This window comes from Ostrinia nubilalis, chromosome 7 (genome assembly GCF_963855985.1).
Source record: "Ostrinia nubilalis chromosome 7, ilOstNubi1.1, whole genome shotgun sequence".
NCBI lineage: Eukaryota > Metazoa > Arthropoda > Insecta > Lepidoptera > Crambidae > Ostrinia > Ostrinia nubilalis.
Window position 1 is genome coordinate 57,812 of NC_087094.1, and position 22,351 is coordinate 80,162.

The following is a 22,351-nucleotide window of genomic DNA, read 5'->3' on the forward strand; positions in this document are numbered from 1 at the left end:
CTTGTTTAATATACCACGCAATCTTGTATACCCATTCTTATAAGATACACCATACAAGAATGCATGGTAAATTCAGTGAACTGCTCCTGAATCGAATGTACCTACTACTACTATTTCTATTTATTTATATTAACCGGCAGACAGTGGTGACTGAGTTTGTTGCGGCGCTTCTTCTCAGCACTTGCCAAATGTTGGTCTCGAAGCGCTGGTAGGGTAAAAAGATTATGAGACATGTAGAGGCTCCTTAAGAGCAAAATGACGATTTGTAAGAACTATTTATTAGTCCAAACAAATAAAGAAATTTTGACTTTGACTTTGACTTTGACATCACACCCACTTTACATGTGCTAGGTACTTACCCCAAAAAAAAAATTTTATTTTTTTTCAAATTTTTATTCTAAAGCCTGGTCCGTGAGCACGTAGAATTTTCTCCAATGACCCCAAGCTACCCATCCTTATCGCTCGCGCGTAATTATATTGCTGTCGCGCTCGCACACTCACTGGCCGCCCGTAGCACAGTCGCGACAGCAATATAATTACGCACGAGCGATAAGGATGGGTAGCTTGGGGTCATTGGACAAAATTCTACGTGCTCACGGACCAGGCTTTACCACTTTGTCGGCGTGACTAATAAAGTACATACCTCCATAAAATTACAGCTCTCTAGCTTTAGTGCCAACAGTTTCCAAGCAAAACCTCGGGCGGACAGACAGACAAACTGACAAGACGGACATAACGAAACTATAATGGTTATTTCTTTGTCAGGACTACGGAACCTTAAAAATGAAAATAATGGTAAATTGTTACCTTTGATGGACAGGTGTTACCAAAAAGAATATGAGTTTCACACTAGGATTTATTTGTAGAATTGTACATATACCCACAATCCAATGTTTGAAGTGTTCAGAGATTCTGAGAAAAATAAATATTAAGACCATACCAATAGTGTATGGCCCTGTACCTTCGAAATACCGTTTTATATCATTATTTTAAGGAATCAATCTTGCGAAACCCTTGACAATGTTTAACATTTCCCCCTACCCGCAATTCAATTATTTTGAAAAAATTGTTAAGATAATAAACCTGGAGGTTAATCCAGGACGACAGATTTATTGGGTTTTAAAAAAAACGAAGTGGTAAAATAGTTACCATTAATTTATTAATATCCTAAACATGCCCGGCTCAGGAAGCAGGAACCAGAAAATAAGCTAGTCATTGAGGATTTGCTAGCATGTCAGATGAAATAAAGAAAGTCAATAAAGCTCTCGGTTTATTAGTTAAACAAATATCACTTTTATTTACAACCGAAGCAATCACAAATCATAGTACAAACTAAACGTAATCACCTAAAACTACTTAACAGATCGAAATATTTACAATAGAATTAACAACTCGTCGACACTTGGTGCGGTCGGACGCATGGAGCGGGCGGGGGCGGGGGCGTCACGCCGTGGCCAGCGGCTGCGTCACCACGGGCGAGCGCCGCCGCGGCGACGCCTCGTCCTCGCCGCCCGCCTCCGTCAGCCGCAAGGCCACCTCCAGGTCGCGCAGCACCTGAAACCACCGAAGCTGATTATTATTTGGTAATAAGAATAAGCTCACACAATGTAATTAATTACATTTTAACCAACCCTACCTAAGTACCACCACCGCTATTTTCTCGGCATTTAGACTTTCCCTAAACCTTCACAAATTAGCGACGAGACAAATGAACGAACGGCAATTATTTTAAGATTGCCGAATGACGTCCACAGCTGGAAGAAGACCGTTTTTCTCAATACGTATTTCAAATCAAATAAAATAATTTTATTTGCTTTTAAAACCTGGTACAATGATGATAAAATAATTTCGTGTAATTATTTGGAAAATTATATTATTATTTTAGTTTGACTGTTACGGTAAATGTGATAAATGTGAAAATTCTTCATAATTACCGGTATTGTAAATAATTATCTCATAATTTGGTAAATGTGATTAATATGAAATCATTTAATCTATACTAATATTATGAGGTAAAGTTTCTGTGTTTGTATATTTGTCAAATTGTAAGGGGTTATCTCGGGATCTACAAACCGATTTTAAAAATTCATTTACCAATAGAAAGCCACATTATTTCTGAGTGTCATCTTACTAATATTATAAATGCTAAAGTTTGTGTGGATTTCTGGATGTTTGTCTCTGTACTCTTTCACGCAAAAACTACTGAACGGATTTTGATGAAAAATTAAAAAAAAATCAAAAATATTTATTCAGTTTAGACCACAAGTGGCACTTATGAACGACAAAATATAGTAAATAATAAAAAAGAAAAGGTAGCCCTTATGGGGCACTTTACATGTCTCCTTATCTTTTGGGCCCTACCAGCGCTTCGAGACAAACATAATATTATGGCAAGTGCTGAAAAGAAACGCCGGAACAAACTCAGTCACCACCAAAATAAAAACAGTAATAATGCTAAATAACAGGGGATACTAAAAAATACACAAAATACTCAGAAAATGACAACAAATAATAAAAAATATACTTTTTGAAAAAAAATCTGCCATTTTCTGAGTATTTTATGTATTTTTTTAGTATCGCCTGTTGTTTAGCATTATTATTTTTATTTTATCAGGACATACCTCTTAGTTTAAAAGTTATTACGTTTTGTTTACAATAAGTAATCCGAAGAAAATAAATCTATAAAAACTTAAAAAAAAACTCGAAAAATTTTTGACCTCTTTTTTAAAAACTATAATTGGGCCAAGGTTTCAGATTTATTTGAGTTTTTGCCAGGATAACGTTTAGCCAAATGCCAAATCTCAGAATCAGTTGGACACAACGAAGTACGATTTTTTTTAAACAGTATGAGTCTTGATAAAGTGCACATATGAAAATAGGTAAAAAGGTGAAACTAGACCTATTTTTATGGACGAAACAAATGTCAAAAAATATCTGTTTTATTTTTATTTAAAAAAAATATTTTTTTCTTTCAATTGCTTGCTATAAAGAAAACGTAATAATAACTTTTAAACTAAGAAGTATATATGTATGTATATCCTATTATACAGGGTGTCCCAAAAACAATGGATAACCCTGTAACCATCGATAGGCCTTGCCATGATCTCCCTAACGTCAATTTTTGACCCCAGTAAAAATATCACCGATTTCAAGATTTTTAAGTTTTTGTGCATTTTTAGAAAATTGCCACCTGCGATTACTTTTTCTCATGCCATTTCTACAAATGAGGATACTTTTCAATCTAGTTTTTTTCCTTATCACAAGGGATAGTTGGGCTATCAAAAGAAAAGATCAAAGTTCAACAAACTAGTTTGAAAGTATGAAAATTTTAACAAATTGCAGAAGAGAAGGAAAAATTAATTCATTGTCTTGCACTTTTGATCAGCCATCGTGTAAAAAAAATGTAGGAAGACCATCGTGCCCATTACCTTAAAAACATCCTTGGTTAATTGAGATTCTAAAAAGGTATCACAAGCGTATGTATCCTGTATTATTTTTATCTTATGGCTACTTGAATAGCAACTAGTATAAAAACTGCAAAAATGAGTTTTTCTCGTAATAGTTAAACTAGGACTGCATAGTGGCATTAAATACAAATGGATAACTTTTAGCGTAGGAATTTTGATAAAGCAACATTTTATCATCATCATAATCATCATTTCAGCCGTAGGACGTCCACTGCTGAACATAGGCCTGTACCCTAATGCTTTTCATAATGACCGCTTGGTAGCGGCCTGTATACAGCACCTTCCTGCTTATCTTTATGAGGTCGTCGGTCCACTTTGTAGGTGGACGTCCTACGATGCGCTCTCCGGTACGTAGCCTCCACTTGAACCCTGCTGCCTCAGTTCTGCGAACTACTGTGCCTTGCCCTTTGCCACTTCAGCATGCTGATCCGTCGGGCTATGTCAGCGACTTTAGTTCGTTTACAGGTCTCCTAATTTCTGATACGGTTTCGTAAAGAAACCCGAGCATAGCCCCTTCCTTAGCACGCTGTGCAAAAAAATCCACGTTTCCGAGCCGTGTATCATCACAGGCATCTATCTATAGGCACATTTATAAGGTGTAAAACAAAAAATAAGTAATCACAAAAACGCAGAACGGACGGCCAATGGGGCAACAGGGTTCAAGTGGAGGCTACGTACCGGAAAGCGCATCGTAGGACGTCCACCTACAAAGTGGACCGACGACCTCATAAAGGTAAGCAGGAAGGTGCTGGATGCAGGCCGCTACCAAGCGTTCATTATGAAAATCATTGGCGTACAGGCCTATGTTCAGCAGTGGACGTCCTATGGCTGAAATGATGATGATGATGATGATAAAATGTTGCTTTATCAAAATTCCTACTCTAAAAATTATCCATTTGTATTTAATGCCACTATGCAGTCCTAGTTAAACTATTACGAGAAAAACTCATTTTTGCAGTTTTCATACTAGTTGCTATTCAAGTAGCCATAAGATAAAAATAATACAGGATACATACGCTTGTGATACCTTTTTAGAATCTCAATTAACCAAGGAAGTTTTTAAGGTAATGGGCACGATGGTCTTCCTACATTTTTTTTACACGATGGCAATTCAAAGGAGCAAGACAATGAATTAATTTTTCCTTCTTCTCTGCAATTTCTTAAAATTTTCATACTTTTAAACTAGTTTGTTGAACTTTAATCTTTTCTTTTGATAGCCCAACTATCCCTTGTGATAAGGAAAAAAACTAGATTAAAAAGTATCCTCATTTGTAGAAATGGCACGAGAAAAAGTAATCGCAGGTGGCAATTTTCCAAAAATGCACTAAAACTTAAAAATCTTGAAAACGGTGATATTTTTACTGGGGTCAAAATTGGACGTTAGGGAGACCATGGCGAGGCCTATCGATGGTTACATGGTTATCCATTGTTTTTGGGACACCCTGTATGTATACAGGATGACTGAAACTGAACCCGCCATAGCTAATACGCGTATAGAGGAGGTCATTTGCTAATTATTGAACCTTACTTTCTATAACTTTTGTATAGAAGATACGTCAATTTTTTACTTTTTTCAGATTTTTCCGAAATTTGACCTAAAAATTGCTTAAATTTCTTTTCTCGCATGATTTTAACCGATTTTTTTTTTATACTAATATAGAATAAACCTTTAGTCCAATAAAATAAATTTCAGATCCAGAAAATGATTGAATAACTAGTTACGAGTCGCCAAAGTTCAACAAAAGTACAAACCACGATAAAAAATTCAAGTTCGAATTCGATTTAAAAAAAAATCTAATGGTGATATTGGATTGCCAATGATCTTAAAAATATCTCTACTTTCTCTTCTTTCCAATGATATGTCACACGTAGTAATTAGATATTGAAATTGATTAAAAATTCAAAGTTTATGGAAGAAAATGGAGTAATAATATGGATAATTTTTGTATTATTAGGTACTCCATTTTCTCCCATAAACTTTGAATTTTTAACAAATTTCAATATCTAATTACAACGTGTGATATATCATTGGAAAGAAAAGAAGCTAGAGATATTTTAGGATTATTGGCAATCCATTATCATCATTTTTTTTTAAATCGAATTCGAAGTAGAATTTTTTATCGTGTCCATACTCCATGGGATCGAGCCCTCCTGACAATGTCATAAATGAGACGGTCCAATGTTGGAAAACTATACCTCTTGTTTGTCAATCACGTTGACGTTATTAATCAGTTGCCTGGTGGTTAAGAGCGTTGTCACATTTTTCATGCAGAAATCGAGAATTTGGCAGATTTCGAAATGATTTTAGTCATATAATTTATTGTTATAGCTTCTTTTGACTTATATCATCGTAATTATCATACGTTTTTACGGAATGTCTATTGACAAAATCTCGTTCAAATTGGATTTTTGCCTACAAAAACAGCGAATTTCGAAAGCCCGATTTCCAGGTAACTCGCGAAGGCACAACTTTGAACTAATATTACAACAAATTTATTTCTAAGTAAGAAGATAGAATGTATTCATTAGAATAAGCATACCCTGAAGAAGAAAGTGTATTGAGAAAATTTTGATGTTTAATTCATTAAAATGCATTTTTATCATGTCTAAGATAGTCAAAATTCGAGAAAATTCCTGCAAGAAAACAGGTCACATCTCATAATCTAAAAGTCATTTGGCAACATAAACTACTTTATACTTAAGAAGAAACATAGTACTATTATTGTGTGAAGAAGAAAAAATATCTATCTTCAATCTTCAAATGAAAAATTAATTTGAAAATACTATAAAATCGGGTGCATCAAATGGCATAAATCAGTCGTGCTTTGGCACCCGTAGACGCCGGGTCTATGTCAGTTGACTGCCCACTGACGTATATGCGTCACGCGTGATTTTTTCGTAAATTGTAGTATGATTGAGTACTTTTGATCCGCAAGTATTTTTAATTTATTTGTTTAGGTAAATCGGACTTGTAATTTCTTTCTTTTCAAACTTTTTATTATTTTACTTACAGAATATGGGTAGAATAGACAAAAGATATTATTATGGTATCTGCTTGGTCAGGAAAAAATAAATGACTAATAAAAATTTTAACAGGGTGTCAAAACATTAGTCTATGCTATTGTGTTTCTACCAACATAAAATATACTCTTCCTTACTAATAAAAGTTGAATAGCGTCTGTATGGTCACACAATGCTTCGTCATGTTTTTCCGAAAGTTCAATTACTGACGACTGAATGAAAGAAATTGGTGCGTAACTATTCATCTGATATTAAACATTTAGTAATAAAGGGGTAGGTTAGGTAAATGGCAAATCCACCTGCGGTCGCTCGATGACACTTACACAAATAGTTTTATGAAACGTCAACTAAGTTGGTTAGGTATTTGTATTGTAGATACTTATACAAATGAACGTATAAAATGACTTTATTTTTAAAAGTATACGTACAGGGTGGAAACGATAAGTGATTTCACTTGATTTTTAATTATACAAGATATCGAGAAACTGTTTACTGTTCCTGTAAGTGCTTCATGAGCTCTTTAAAACAATAACAATAAATAGGTCAAAGAATAAACTGGATCTATGCGAAAATTCAATGTTTCCGAATTTCATACTAAATGTATGCCGCCAGCCATATTATAAGTGTTAATTTTTTAAATTTAAATTTTTAATTGAGTAATATATAATAATCAAACAACAAACTCGTAAATTGCATTCTTATTTAAAACATGATTTTAGGTTTAACTTGCTACAATATCATCAAGAGATACTAATAAATAAATACTAAATAAACAGATAAAGGGGACGGCATTAAGGCACTCAGAATTCTCAGAAACCATTGATTTCGTGTTTGTTTGTAACTGTATTAAATGTATGAAAGCTGGAAATATAGGTTTTTTGAATAGATTCAGTTCGTTCTTAAACATATTATTGATGCCGTTTGCTAGGTCTCATGAAGCACTTTTTCAGTAAGTAACCATTTGTTCGACATCTTGTATACCTACTATAAGAAAAATTCGAGTGAGATCACTTGTCGATTATTTTCGTCATCCTTATTTGTATTAAATTTAATTAAAATACACTAAGGCTGAGATGCACCACCTAACTTTGACCCTAACTGACAATAACCGGTGTTTTATGTTAGACAGATTTTTGACATCCAAAATTTTGATGTCAATGTTAAAGTAAGACGGAGCAACACGGCCTAACAAATGTATCGTAGACAGTACTTTTTATTTTCTTCATAAATCTTTCTTTTCTTTGTAAAGCTATCTACAAGCTTTTATTTTCTTTGACATCTGGAGTTGTAAAATCTTGCAACTTAAAATTTATTTACTTCCCGTTTTCCCATTGAGCTGAAATTTTGCATGTCTACACAGGCATGCAAAATTTCGTTTCATTTCGCACTAAATAATTTAATTTACACGTGTTTTCATGCGATGGCCAAGTCAATATATTTATGTAAAACGTTAATGATTTCCTGGACTGGACTTGGTATTACATGGATCTCACAACTTTTTACCGTAGAACAACTGAGTAGTGAGACTTGGTTTTTTGACAAGTATTGTTTTTGATGGGTTTGTATTACAGAACGCATGTGTACCTAATGGGATAACTGTTTAAAAACACGATTAGATAAATTTTGCTCTATGGATAAAAAAGTTACCTCTGATTTTTTAGCATTATACGACCGTGGTTTATAATAATAAATTCTATAAAATCACAATGATATCAGTATTTACCTCTTTGATTTCCTGACGGTTTACGGTTTAAGAACTTTATTTCTCATAAGAATTAACAATAATTCACTTACTGAGAAACATTTCAATTTAAATTATTTAAACATAATGAGTGTTTAAACTTGTTCCTGACTTGTTTAGATTTACAAAAACTAAATATTTATTATTAACTTTTAGATAATAATGTGAATGGCGCTTACGATGTTTAGTTACGAGCTCTTTGATGGACACAGATATTATAGATAACGTTTAAAAAATGGCACGCTCGTTTTCATACATTTCATTCTATTTATTTAACCTATCCATATTTATGTGCGGAAACGTCACAAAATCAGAATAAATTTTAATTTTTCCATCCCGCATCATAAAAACTAAAAAGTCAAAAGTAAAATTTAAATAGTAAATATTTTTCATAAACAAGCTTTTGATGCTGTAAAAAAGATAAACTAAAACATAAATTCTTTCAAACCCATCAACTTATTACTTTACTCAATTTAAAGATTAAAAACTTGTCGAGGGATTTACTAGTGTAAAAAATACATTAATTACGTAACTTGATTTTGCTAAAAGTCTGATCTGAGAAAAAATCAAATAGGTAAATTATACATTATTTCTTTATTATTATGTATGATGTACTGTCTTAGGTACGATACAACTACGGATTAAGATCGTTTAGTCGACGCAGCGTTGAAATTGTACAGATAAATGCAGTTTGCGCACTCACTACGCGACGTCAAGCAATAAAAACCTAAAATTCGAACGCCAACTTTTTGCTACAACGCTCTTAATCTGGTTACGTTTAATCACATGAATAAATGAGCTCTTTATGATGCCAGTTTGCTGTACGATATTCAGCCTTAAGAAGGGTCTACGTAACGCCACACGCTGATGCGTTCGCATATTTTTCAATTATGCAATTTTAAAGCCCTAAAATTTATTTATTTGTAGAAATATTTTCATGATTATTTTGCACCTGTGTAAACATTTAAGTAAAATTTTAATTTTCAAAGATTAATGGAAATGAAATGGAAACTTCTCCATCGCATCAATCGAACGGAGTACATCGGCTTCATGTCGATATGATCGGCCATCGCGGCATCGGCCGCGCGACTCACGTCTGTCTCCTTGTGGTCCAGCAGCGAGTAGCGGCGGTGCAGCGCGGTGAGGTGCGCGAAGGTGAGGTGCAGGTGCGCGTGCAGACGCAGCAGCGCGAGCTCGCGGAAGTGCGCCGCGTACATGTGCGCCACCACGTGGAACAGCAGGCGCACCACGCGCCGCACCACGCCCTCGAACGCGCCCGGGAACTCGTTCGCTGGAAGCCGAACCGTCACCATATCAACGACGCGGCAGCGGCACACAACAAAACCACTGGGACACTGCGTTTATTGTGCATTATATTAATGACAAGGATGCGTGGTCAGTTCAGTCAGCACATATTTAATGTATTTGAATTTGGCTATAGGTAGGGTTTTTTTATTATGACTGGTGAGGTAACTTTGTTCCGGTGTTTCTTCTCAGCACTTGCCACAATTATGTTTGTCTTTAAGCGCTAGTAGGACCCAAATGGTAACGAGACATATTGTAAAGTGCCCCTTTAATTTTATTTTCGTCGTTCTTAAGTGTCAAAAAAATACTGGTAAAAATTGAATTACATCTTTTTCATTTAATTTAGTTGGATCTTCCCAGTCCATTAAGAAGGGACATCATAGAAAACTCTGAATAAACTCGTTTTCGAGAAAGGGGATAAAGCCGAATGCAAAAGAGAACTAATATAATTACTTTTAAATCTTTCCAGCGGTTTTCAAAATAACGCCGAATAAGGGAATGACTTGACGGCCGATGGGGCAGCAAGGTTCTGGAATGGAGGCCGCGTACCGGAAAACGCAGCGTGGGACGTCCACCCACAAGGTGGACCGACGACATCTTAAATGTAGCAGGAAGGCGCTGGTCGCAGGCTGCTAGCTACCAACCGGGCAACATGGAAAGCATTGGGGGAAGCCTATGTTCAGCAGTGGACGTCCTATGGCTGAGATGATGATGATGAAGGGAATGACTTACCATATTTGGTGGGGAAGACAGTCTCATCGTTGACGGTCTTCTGGGTGTAGGTCATGACGTAGTCGACGTACTGCGGGGCGGCGACGCGCGACTTCTTGCCGCGCTCGTCGTACCAGGCGTAGGTGCGGCCGCCCGGGCCCGTCATGTCGGCGCACGAGGCCGGCGTGCAGAACTCCGACACCGTGCCGTACAGCAGGTTCACGTGCTCGAACAGCGCCAACGCTGCGAACGATAGCGATAGTCAGTTGTTATCGAATTGTTATCGCCGCGGCCGCCCTGCCGACGCGATCATAGGCCAATGACAGGCAGGACGCGCGACCTGTTATTGGCCTATGTACTTAACTAATGAGGGTTTTCGCGAATGAAAAATCCGCCAGATGGCAATACGTAGACGCGAGGTCCAAATGCTACATGATTGGTTATTTTGACATGACATTGACAGATATGTCAAAATCCACCAAGCACGCAGCAGTCAGACCCCACATCCACGTCCCGCCATCTAGCGGATCTTTCATTCGCGAAAACCCTCATTGGTGAGTAATTAAATTACAATAATTTTAGTCTTTGGAAAGGCATTACTTTGAATAGCGAAAACACCCCTTTGGTTAAAGCTGGCTGTTATACAATGTTCTAGCAAAAATTCGAGCCCTATTTCAAAAGGGCATACATATTAGTAATGGTCGTTTAACCGACTAAATTCGGTAGAACATAAAAAAGCGGCTTAGCGATACTTAATTTCACGCCATCCTTTTTAAATTGACGTTTCTCACTAAAATAAATGACCAGAGTAAGACATAATTTTATTTTACAGTAATTCTATTCTATTTTTTTTTCAGTCAAAATAGTGCAAGTAAGTATTATTTTTCTTGTGCCGAATGTTCGGCATCTGAACCGAATTTCGGCCTATCCCTAATTATTAATTTATTACCTCCATTACAAAATCTAATTGAAAAGTGTTTAGATAAGATAGGAAACGGTGCGGTGGACGCATTACCGTTATCGAGGTCAAACGAGCATTGATCAAATGGTCGATTCCGTGTCATCAAGACAAGACAAGCTTTCTATACGCTACATTTTGGGAAGCAGTTCGATCAATGCCATGGCCGTGGCATTATTGTATAAACACATCTTTTTTCGTTAGAGTTAGAAAATACAAACATAACAGACGTTACAAGTTTTTATATGGAACAGGTGTTTATTGTATTGTGTATTGCGAAAAACACGATTGAAAGGCAGTTGAAGGACAGATTTTGATTAGGATTGATAATAGCAATCAGGCATAGTGATTGTGGTGTAATCGTATTATCAATCCAAATTCCAAAAAGTAATTTCTGCCGCGCTGAATTGTATCGTACAGAAAAAATATGTAAGACAGCTGGCAACTATCCAGATAATAGCCACGATAGCCGAACGGTGAAGGGATCGGAGTGGCCGACTCGAGATCCGAGGAACGCGGGTTCGAATCCCACCGCCACTCGACTATCGTGGTGAGCCCACTCATAACACAAGCTTATTTAGCTTAACACGAGGTATTAGTAATTTGGGCAATACAAATTGCTAATAATCTTAAAAAATATATTAAATCGTTCATTTATCGACAGTATTACTGTAATACTATTACATAATATCGACACCTGCTACCCAAAGTCCTGGTCTTACGTTTCTAGAGTCACACCTACTCTGAAACGTTCAATCGCCTTAGTGCAGGGCTGTCCAACTATGACCCGCGGGCCAAAAGACAAATTAATGAAAAAGTAGATAATAAATAACGATATTATTATTACCAGTATTTTATTTATCTAGTTTGGACACCCCTGCCTTAGTGAATTGAAAGAACTAGTGTAATAATAAAACGAAATAAAAAAAGATGACCATTCGTGGTTATTTCAGTGGGTAGGTAGGCCCTGCTATTCTGGCAGGGTCCCACGTAACCCGTCGCCTGACCACAGAGGCGCGTGTGAAATTTAATACATTTTCCACGGTAAAAAAGGGAGTGAGAAAGAGACGTACTGTGCGAGGCGAGCCACTCATTGTAGTCGAGCCCGTGCGGCAGCTCGACGAGCTGGCGCATGTCGATGTCGGGCAGCTTGCGCTCCAGCAGCGCCTCCTGCAGGTACAGCTTGGGGTCGCCGGCGCTCTCGCCCTCGCGCTCCTTGCGCCGCGCCTTCCTGCAACCACAAGTGCGTGCTTTAACACCGCCGCGCATTCGACACGACGCAATCATCATTTATTTTTTAAACTAATCTACAAATTTTTAAACAATTTATTAGTGTCAGGCTCAATCATCTGAGCATCACACTTTCTCCTGTCAAAAAGGAGCGTCCTAAAGAGATACAGCTAGGTTCTTCAGCTTCGGTTTCGATTAATCAAGGGAATCGAAAATCAAATCGTACATAATCTACAAAAATATAATAAATCAATAAATATTTTTGGACAATTTCACACAGCGCGTCCACTAGCCCAAAGCACAGAATAAGTAATAGCACAGAATAAGTAATAGTACAGGTACAGAAGGATTACTCCGCAAAACGATTTAAATAAATGCGAGTCTTGCTACGACGCGATACAGTGGAATTCAGCTCGCACAGCACTACGTACCTACAATTTTATTCACCTACAAGTTTTGTCTCTTTCTATCGCGTACCTCTGAACTCTTCTTACGCTGTTAGGGTTGCTGTCTAGTGAAAAAATAATTAATCTACTTATTTGTAATGAGGTACGTATGTAGGTAAGTATGCATTCATTATGGAAAACCTTGGGAGAGGCCTTTGTCCAGCAGTGGACGTCATTTGGCTGAAACGAACGAACGAATTCTGAGCAGTAGTCATGGTAGGTTAGGTTCCTCTACTATCCTAAGAATTATTGATTACCTACATGGCCAACATACCTTTCAGCATCTTTGGGAAGCGAAAAAAAAAAGATGAACCCGGTAGATTTCTTTTCGAATTTAAACACCCGAACGCCGCACAATATTTCTTTCTCTTTATGTCCATTTTTAAATAATACTTCGATCATAGAATTATAATCATACTACAACGCACGCCAGCGTCCTGACGGGCGCGCGCGTGACACTCGACTGATATAATACCCGCCGGCGGGGCGCTTCGCTGTAGGTGATTATCGGATGTACCGCGCGGAGTGTGCCAGGCCTGGTAATAGTATCAAAACGTTCAAAATGTATGTCTGCTGTACACGAGCGCTCTACACGAGCCAGTGTTCTCTTTTATGATATTTTTTGTTAGTACTAAGTTTACATTATTAAATAATCATTGATAAATGGGATTAAATTACCGCGACTGTCGGTAATTATTCATAATAACCGGCAATTATCAATAATTTTCAATTTATCACATTTACCGTAACAGATTACTACTTATTTATACTATACTTTTTTAAATACATAGGTACATATTTCTGCCCGGCCGAAAAAAAAGGTTTTTAAGCTTTATTTGCTTAGTGTCCTAGAAGTATGTTGTTAAATGAATGCGTGTTATTCCCTAAACAAGTGCCAGATAAGTACGACATGGCAAAGCATATTTTTTGCAGTTCATTCGATAAGATTGCGTTATCACCACTGGCTTGATATGATGGATAGCGATCGAGTCGAGACTTATTGCTAAAGAGACTGCTCTCTTTTCAAATCAAATATGTACTCGTTCCTATGTATTATGAATTTATGAAACGTCACAAAAGTTTGAATAGGTATACAGGGTGGCTAGGCAGTTAACGTTCAAATTCCTTATATCAAGAAGGTGTATCCAAATCACCCCCATGTATGTTCCTACGATTTTATCGTTTAGGAGTTAGACTTAATTTTGTAATCTTTCCTTATTAAGTAGCTTAAATTGCCCTTTGAAAGGGCGCTAAATTTTTAAGCGGTACCGTTTTTAGGGTTCCGTACCCAAAGGGTGGAAACGGGACCCTATTGAATAAATTTATAATGTGATACTCTTTCTTTTGTTAGGTTTTCCATCCCCACTATCAATCCTATAACTTTTAAACAGCAAACAAGCTAAGCACACTCGCGCTTAGGTTACCTTTTATAAAAAAAAAATCGCTTCTCGTTCAGGAGCTATGACAGATAGACATGTTAAAATTATAATTTGTGCACTAAGTATTTTTAATTTTTTTTATACAGATATCTTTCGCCCACATATTTTGTTATTCTATGTGTGTACAACGGGGCCAGATTATACTTTTATCATAATATGTGTTCTAAGTCCATATTTATACTTAATTTATAAGTGTAATTGTTTGTTGTTCCAAAATAAACTAAAAAAAAACCTCTTTTGCCGTTTAAGGTTAAAAAAGTCTAGCTAGATGGATAGTCTTCATACAATCTAAAATAAGTCTTCAATTCTTCATACAAGCTTCGTCTAATGAGAGGTAGAGCGTCATCTTACTACGTTTTTAGGGTTCCGTCTTCCGTAGACAAATGGCAAAAAACGAAATCCTTATATTTTCACTAGTGTTTGACTTCGTCAACTGTCTTGTGTGGAAAAAACTTAAGCCAGTGGTCTGTGAACTGTGAACAAGCTTACTTTTCTTGCGCTTACTATTCCATTTGGGCTTAGTTCCCTCTAGCCTTTATTGTGAAACAAATAACTAATATGTATGCAAATATTAAACAAATAAATAAATAAATATTTTTTAGTTGGAATAAATGTAATATTTGTTGAATAAAGCATAATTAATATTTAATAAATATTAATAATATATTTTTTAAATACTCGACTGGACGGAGAATGACGTTACCTATATTAAAATACCGGATCCCCCAAGCTGGTCAGAAGTGGCAAGTTAGTGACTAGTGCGCTGCATCTAGCGTAATGGGTACTACTAACTTCCCAAAGATTGCACCGACGAACGCGGACAGCCACAGCATAAGTACCTCCAGGCAACGATCCATCCCAGGCATTGGCGTCGCGTGCCAGAAGCCAAATCTACCCCACGCCAGTACCAGATACCGTGGAGTCCAGAAATCCGATCACATCAGCGCATCTGGCACTGTCTGCTTCCGTAACGAGCCGTAGAGCCGTATAGGTCGGGCAGTGGCCGCCTTTAGAGGCCATCGCTCGTGACCGCGGCGTTTGATATGTCAATCACACGCACTACTGCCGTCGTGACTCATCCACTACTGCATTTTGTATTACTCGCGATGCGAAAGTGGCCATTCACAAAGAGCGGGTTAGGACCGGTCCGAGGCCCGGCAAACCCGAGACACTTTTACGCGACTCGAATGCCGAGCAGGGTCAGTGACGATTCGATATCGATGACGTACCTATGGTATTTATCAGAAGTGCCTTGGCAGCCATAACATTATATTTTTCTCCAACACATTATATTTGTGATAAATTACAAGTCCAAACACCAAATACATTATAGTCACAAGACAAATAACACTAGTAACAAACAAGCTCACAAATAAATAAACTGATAAATAACGAAGTGGAGCTGCCGTGGTGGTTACCAACGAGCTCACCTGAATGGGACAGCCGAATATAGGTAGGAAGGTAACGAGAACAGTACACCGAGGACCACTGCGTGGCACATCGCGATGACGACTGTCGCACGATGGATGGACGCTTGCGCACCCCGCGCTCCGCCCCGCGCCTCTTCAATGATAGAGCTCGCTGTCTCTGTCCAGCACACTAGCTTACAGCGTGTGCGCTACTTATCACCCACGCAATAAAAAGATGAAGGTGAACAAATTAGGTAGGTAGGTACGTTGTTTATTTCAAAACTGGACTATCGCAGTATTTGACATATTTTATTAATTTATTTTTAAATTATGGATATTATGTCCTTCAATCGTGGCTGTTTGTGTTTTGCGCAAAGGTAGAAGGCACAATAATGTCCGGAAATGTAGTGATAATTCTTTAAGGGCGTGATCTATGGACAATTTTATCGACGAAAATACTTGAAATCTGGGGCTTGTTGACCCACCTTTCGCCAAATTACAAGGATTTAAGTTACTTTTTTGTATTTACCTTTTCCTTCAAAAACAAGCGACAGCATGGGCACCTTGCCACTAATAAGCAAATATTTCATATCATACGATAGTTGACAAAATTATCTATTAGTAGAAGTACAGCACACAAGCTCACGATATCCGAAAAAGTAATTAACTTATTTATATTGAATAAACAAAAAACCCAACTGCGTAAAAATTAACTAAAAAGATTTAAAAAAAACCCAAATCTTTTTAGTTAAGTACTTACTACTATACATTTTCGTAAGCTAGGGGGCGTCCATAAATTACGTGAGACTTTTAGGGGGGGGAGGGGGTCAACAAAAACCTCACTAAATCTCACGTGGGGGAGAGGGGGGGTCTCAGGAAATATCACGTAATTTTTTCCACAAGAAATAGAGAAATAGAGTTTGCCAGAAAACTAGGTTTAAATCTTAAGTAAAAAAATTGGCCAAGTGCGTGTCGTGTCACGCGCAGTGTATAGGGTTCCGTAGTTGTCCGTCGTTAACAAAATATATTTCAGAAGCAAGCAATTACTTCATCTAAAGTCGCTTTTAATATTTTCTTCTAAGGATTTTTTATTAGATATGAAATTTTATAATACATGAGTTAAATGACTATTACTCTTAAACTAACTGACCTACCCTAACCGTTATAGTTCTCTTGAAAGTTCATAAAAAGTAGTATTATTATGAATTTTTCCAGATTTTTCAAGCCAACAGTCTAGTTTTTAGAGGGACGCCCTGCTCGAACAAAAATTGGCATTTTAAACTTTAATAGTTTGCAAACGGATCTCTAAATCGAAAAATAGTCTTTGAAACCCCCAAGTCATCCAACGATATCCTACATGATGGTGTAGAAGATGAAAAAAAATTCATCCCCACTTTACATGTAGGGGAGCTACCCTAAAAAAATGTTTTTTTTTTAATTTTATTCTACCGTTTTGTCGGCGTGATTAATATACATATACCTCCACAAAATTACAGCTCTCTAGTGCCAATATTTTGCAAGCAAAACCTCGGACAGACAGACATATCGAAACTATAAGGGTTCCTTGTCAGGACTACGGGACCCTAAAAAATTATGTTTTCTATGATGATAATGATATTTTATTCTATACCGTCTAAACAACTAAAACTAACAATGCTCCCGTCTGCATGTGTGAATACTAAAATGCAGAATAAATGACGAAATTAGGAAAGTTATAAAACAAGTTTTTTTTTAAATCAAAATAGAAGGTACTTCTGTAAAAAAAAACAATGAGACCCTAGTACTAACCGCTGTCACTTCACTACACGTGTTTTTCTGGATCTATTCGTAATCAGTGGGCTTAGTGCAACTTTATATCGATCGTCATCCGCTAGCGACTGCGTAAAAATGGCATACATTAATTAATGTATGATGATTGTACAGCGTCCCTAGCAGATACTTTCAAGAACTAAAATCTTAAACTTTATATATAGATCTTTTTGATGCACTCGTTAGCGACAACGGTAAATGCAAACTTTCTCAGTTAAATTACTCCAAAACTATTAAATTTCAGTTTTTTTTTTAAATATCACGTGAGATTAGGGGGTGGGGGAGGGGGTCAGGCAAATTCTCACCAAATCTCACCAAGGGGGGTGGGGGGGTTGAAATATAGCAAAAATTGTCTCACGTAATTTATGGACGCCCCCCTACTAAAAAAAATGTTTTTAAGTAACGCATTATGGCGCCAAAAGTCCGCCATTTTAATGTTTTCCAATTTTAATATAGCCAGTGTCACTCTCACGATTAAGACGAATCTAATACAAATCTAACGACACCTCTCATGCTAAAATCGGTCAAGCCGTTTAGGCTGTAGCTGTAGGGCCGTGCCAAAGAAATGAACAAACATACCCACATACACACACTCGAAAAACATAACCCTCCTTCTGGCGCAGTCGGGTAAAAGGAGGTTCCAGGGTAGGGTGTAGTAGACGTCCGCTAAGAAATCTTTTTACGAAACTACGCAGCGCAGCTACGGTAAAACGGGTTCGACGCGTACGAAGTCGGGTGCGGCCGCTAGTATATTATAGCCTGACCAGGAACATAAAAACCCTCGCCATGTTGCGGAAAACTAATGGTACTAATTTCTTTTAATGGCAACAGTAACTGAAAACTTCATTGACATGTCACCTTGCATGTCAGTCTATTGCTGTCAAAGTGTAAACAAACTTTATTTTAAATGTGCGCAATTGATTTTGTGAATTAAATTGCTAAAATCATTTTATAGTCGTGAAATAAAAGTGGTTCACAATGTGTTCAAGTATTTGTCGAAGAGAAATAATAAGGGTTCGGACAATATTTTCATTGAATAATTTTTCCGACAAGGGTGTCAAATTGACTGACATGTTTATCGTATAGTACAGTACACTATGAAAATTAGCTGCGGTTTGTTTCAACTACCTATTTTAAAGTTTTTTGTCACTCTCTAAGTGTTGAATTTTATGGAATTGGGAAAGAAGTACCGAATTTGTAGCGTTCATGAGTAGACATTGCAGTTGAATATTCAAGTTCTGAATTTGATTATTGATGAATAATAAAATAAATCCTACTAGCTCGACTGATGTTTTCATTTAATTTATTTAAACCAGGTTACCTATAATAATATTTTTTTGTTAATTCATGAAAATATCAAATTAGCCCGTAATCCTGAATCCTGATACATAAAGTTAGCCTATTAATTTAACACAGGTACGACTGTACTCAGTGTTGCACTATCAAATGCAATTGACGCGCCTCTATGCCAGGGTTTTTATGTTCCTGGTCAGGCTATATACAGGGTGTTAGGTAAATGGGTATATGAGCCGACACTAGCCCATGTTAACATGGTCATATAAATGGTATGGTGAAGTCAGAAATTTGATATCATCATTTTAATTTTTTTAATTTTCATACAAAATAAATTTTATGAAATCTGATTTGTGTGAAAATTAAAATAATTAAAATGAAGATATCAATTTTCTGACTTCACCATACCATTTATATGACCATGTTAACATGTGCTAGTGTCGGCTCATATACCCATTTACCTAACACCCTGTATAAGTATGTCATACTATAACTATAAAAATGTCCCTAATTACTATATACTTTAATAAATAAATATTATTATGTGATCGATATTAATAAAACTATGAATGTATGTTTTGCACATTTGCAGACATAATAATTATTAGGTTTTTATTGTTCGGGGATCGAACTGGCTCTCTTTCGATACCCGGTAGTCCCAGACCCGGTACTCAAACCATTAGGCCAGGCGACCATTAAACTTGTAACTATATTATTATGTAGTACGTTGACACCTATTTAACTAAAATAATAAATAGGTCACACGCAGCCAGCAGCAGACTGATCGGTGACACGAGCATTGTTATGAGCTGTTAGCATCCCGGTGTAGATCGTTAACCCGCACAGGTGGGCGGAGTGCCAACCGGTGTCGTTTCGGCGATTCTCCTGAACGGTTCTCAATGTAGGACTGAGGTCCTAAAGACTTATCTTTAGTACTCTTCTCTCATGTATGGACTTAGCGCAATAGCGTGTCAGGCACCAGCGATAGTCAGACATCATATTCCTAGCCCAGAAACCCTGCTAAAGCCGCTCTACATATGACGCGTATGCTCACATATTCTCCACATATTGTAGCAAAAATTATTTAGGTTACTTAAACAACTTCTCTTTGAACCACTCATGCCGCAAAAACTTATGAAAATAATAAAAATATACTGAAAAACCTATGGTATTAACAATTAAATACGTATAAATGATGAATTTTTTCTTTTTGTTTTTGCAAAAAAATTCGAGCTGCACAAAAATTCTTGAGGGTAGATTTGTAAAAAGCAAGTCATAAGTGAACAATATATCAGCCATAAAATTCACAACAACAGACAAAAAGTTAAATTTTGTAAACTAGTGTTATTATATGACAGTTCAACTGTAACATGTCTCAGAAAAAAGTTATATCTATACTTATAATAAATCTGTAGAGAGGTCAATTCTGTACATGAAATATATTTTCAAAATAACTATCAGGGGGTGATTAGTGATCGATACTGATGCCAAAAATGCAATCAGTAAAATTTTTGTCTGTCTGTCTGTCTGTCTGTCTGTATGTTCCTTATAGAAACAAAAACTACTCGACGGATTTTAACGAAACTTGGTACAATTATTCTTCATACTCCTGGGCAGGTTATAGGATACTTAAGAATGCCCACGGGAACGGGAATTAGCGGGAAAATCCTTTTGTATGAAAAATCTAAACCGCTTAAGTTAGACGCTTGAAATTTGGCATTCAGGTACCTTAGTAAACTCAAAGCTTAGTTACAACAGGATATTGCAAAATTCCCACGGTAACGGGAGTTAGCTAGAAAAAACATTTGTATGAAAAACTCTAAACCGCGTAAGATAGACGCTTGAAATTTGGCATGCAGGTACCTTAGTAAATTTAAAGCTTAGTTACAACAGGATATTGCATAATTCCCACGGGAACGGGAGTTAGCGGGAAAAAACATTTGTATGAAAAAATCTAAACCGCGTAATATAGACGCTTGAAATTTGGCATACAGGTACCTTAGTAAACTTAAAGCTTAGTTACAACAGGATATTGCAAAATTCCCACCTGAACGGGAGTTACCGGGAAAAAAAATTGTATGAAAAAATCTAAACCGCGTAAGATACATAGATGAAGGGGGTAAAACGGGATCCACGCGTACAAAGTCGCGGGCGGCCGCTAGTCAAAAATAAAAGCTCATAATCAACCCTAAAAAAATACATATTATCGCTTATAATCTACTTCAAACGGTGTCACGACAGCTAGACCCCGGGTAAATTCAACCCCTGCGACAACTCGATTTTTTTCAACACACCACTTTTAACTCACTTCAAACGGTATCACGACTCTTAAGCCTTACGACAGCTCGACCTCTGCAAAAACTCGACAACTCCACCTCTTAGGAGATATCGAAGTTTTAAAATAACATCGCAACAAAATAAAGACCAAGTACTGCGCGCGCCACTGATTGATCAATGCACAGCCTAAACCGTTGATCGTAGAGACCTGAAACTTGGACGGTGTGTTCTTTGTATGACGTATCTGATAAGAAAGGATTTTCCAAAATTCTACCCCTAAGGAGGTAAAAAGAGGGAGCAAAGTTTGTATGGGATAACGATATTCCTTCGTCCAATCTACTTCAAATTTTGCATAAACATTCTATAACAGAATTAATGGAAGACGTGTTTCGTATTTTAATGAAATGCATCCCCTAACCATGTTAAAAAGGGGTAAGAAGTTATTTTAGTGGTGATTTGCTTCAAAGTTGATACTAATTACTCATTAGTGCATTTATTGACACTCATGTCATACTCTAGGGGCCTCCATTGGGCAGGGCACATAGTACGCAGAACTGACGGCCGATGGGGCAGAAAGGTTCTGGAATGGAGGCCGCGTACCGGACGGAAAACGCAGCGTGGGTCGTCCACCTACAAGGTGGACCGACGACATCGTAAAGGTAGCAGGAAAGCGCTGGACGCAGGCCGCTACCAATCGATCAACATGGAAAGCATTGGGGGAGGCCTATGTTCAGCAGTGGACGTCCTATGGCTGAAATGATGATGATGATGAGTAATACATGACAGTCATCCGGTATAAACTCATTTTCGAAACTAAACGCGCCCCGCGACAATTTTAGCGGAGGCTCTTGAGGTAGCGAGAGTAGTCTTGAGGAAAAGCTGCTTCTCCCACGGCCAGTGGCATGCTGGAAACTTGGTGATTCTAGCACCCGTAGGAAAATAAAAAAATAATGTTTACCAGCAAATACTGCGGTAGGTGATGTTTTCGATTTCGTTGTAATAAGATAATACCACTGAGTAACATTCACCGGATCTAAGGCCGAGCTGTATATTCATAAAACAATAAAATATATTTTTTTTTATGTTTATTTAACCTTTAAGATTTTTATATTTTACTAGCGGCCGCCCGCGACTTCGTACGCGTGGATTCCGTTTTACCCCCTTCATCTATCTTACGCGGTTTAGATTTTTTCATACAAATGTTTTTTCCCGCTAACTCCCGTTCCCGTGGGAATTTTGCAATAT

The 22,351-nt window shown here is 37.2% G+C and overlaps 1 protein-coding gene across 6 annotated transcripts in view; it reads right to left on the bottom strand.

Annotated features, from left to right (window-relative positions):
* Positions 1-1,253: 1,253 nt before the first annotated feature.
* LOC135073023 (MOB kinase activator-like 2) overlaps positions 1,254-22,351 on the bottom strand; it is a 60,886-nt gene continuing 39,788 nt past the window's right edge. For 4 of the 6 annotated variants that reach the window (XM_063967020.1, XM_063967021.1, XM_063967016.1 and 1 more), the window contains 4 exons: positions 12,277-12,434; positions 10,267-10,488; positions 9,324-9,520; positions 1,254-1,554 (listed from right to left, as the gene is read on the bottom strand). In XM_063967020.1, coding sequence (XP_063823090.1) covers positions 1,444-1,554; positions 9,324-9,520; positions 10,267-10,488; positions 12,277-12,434 — 688 coding nt within the window. In that variant the 3' untranslated portion in view covers positions 1,254-1,443. Of the gene's footprint in view, positions 1,555-9,323; positions 9,521-10,266; positions 10,489-12,276; positions 12,435-15,110; positions 15,538-15,748; positions 15,860-22,351 lie in introns of those variants that run through there. The other 2 variants (XM_063967019.1, XM_063967018.1) reach the window with 2 other exon arrangements.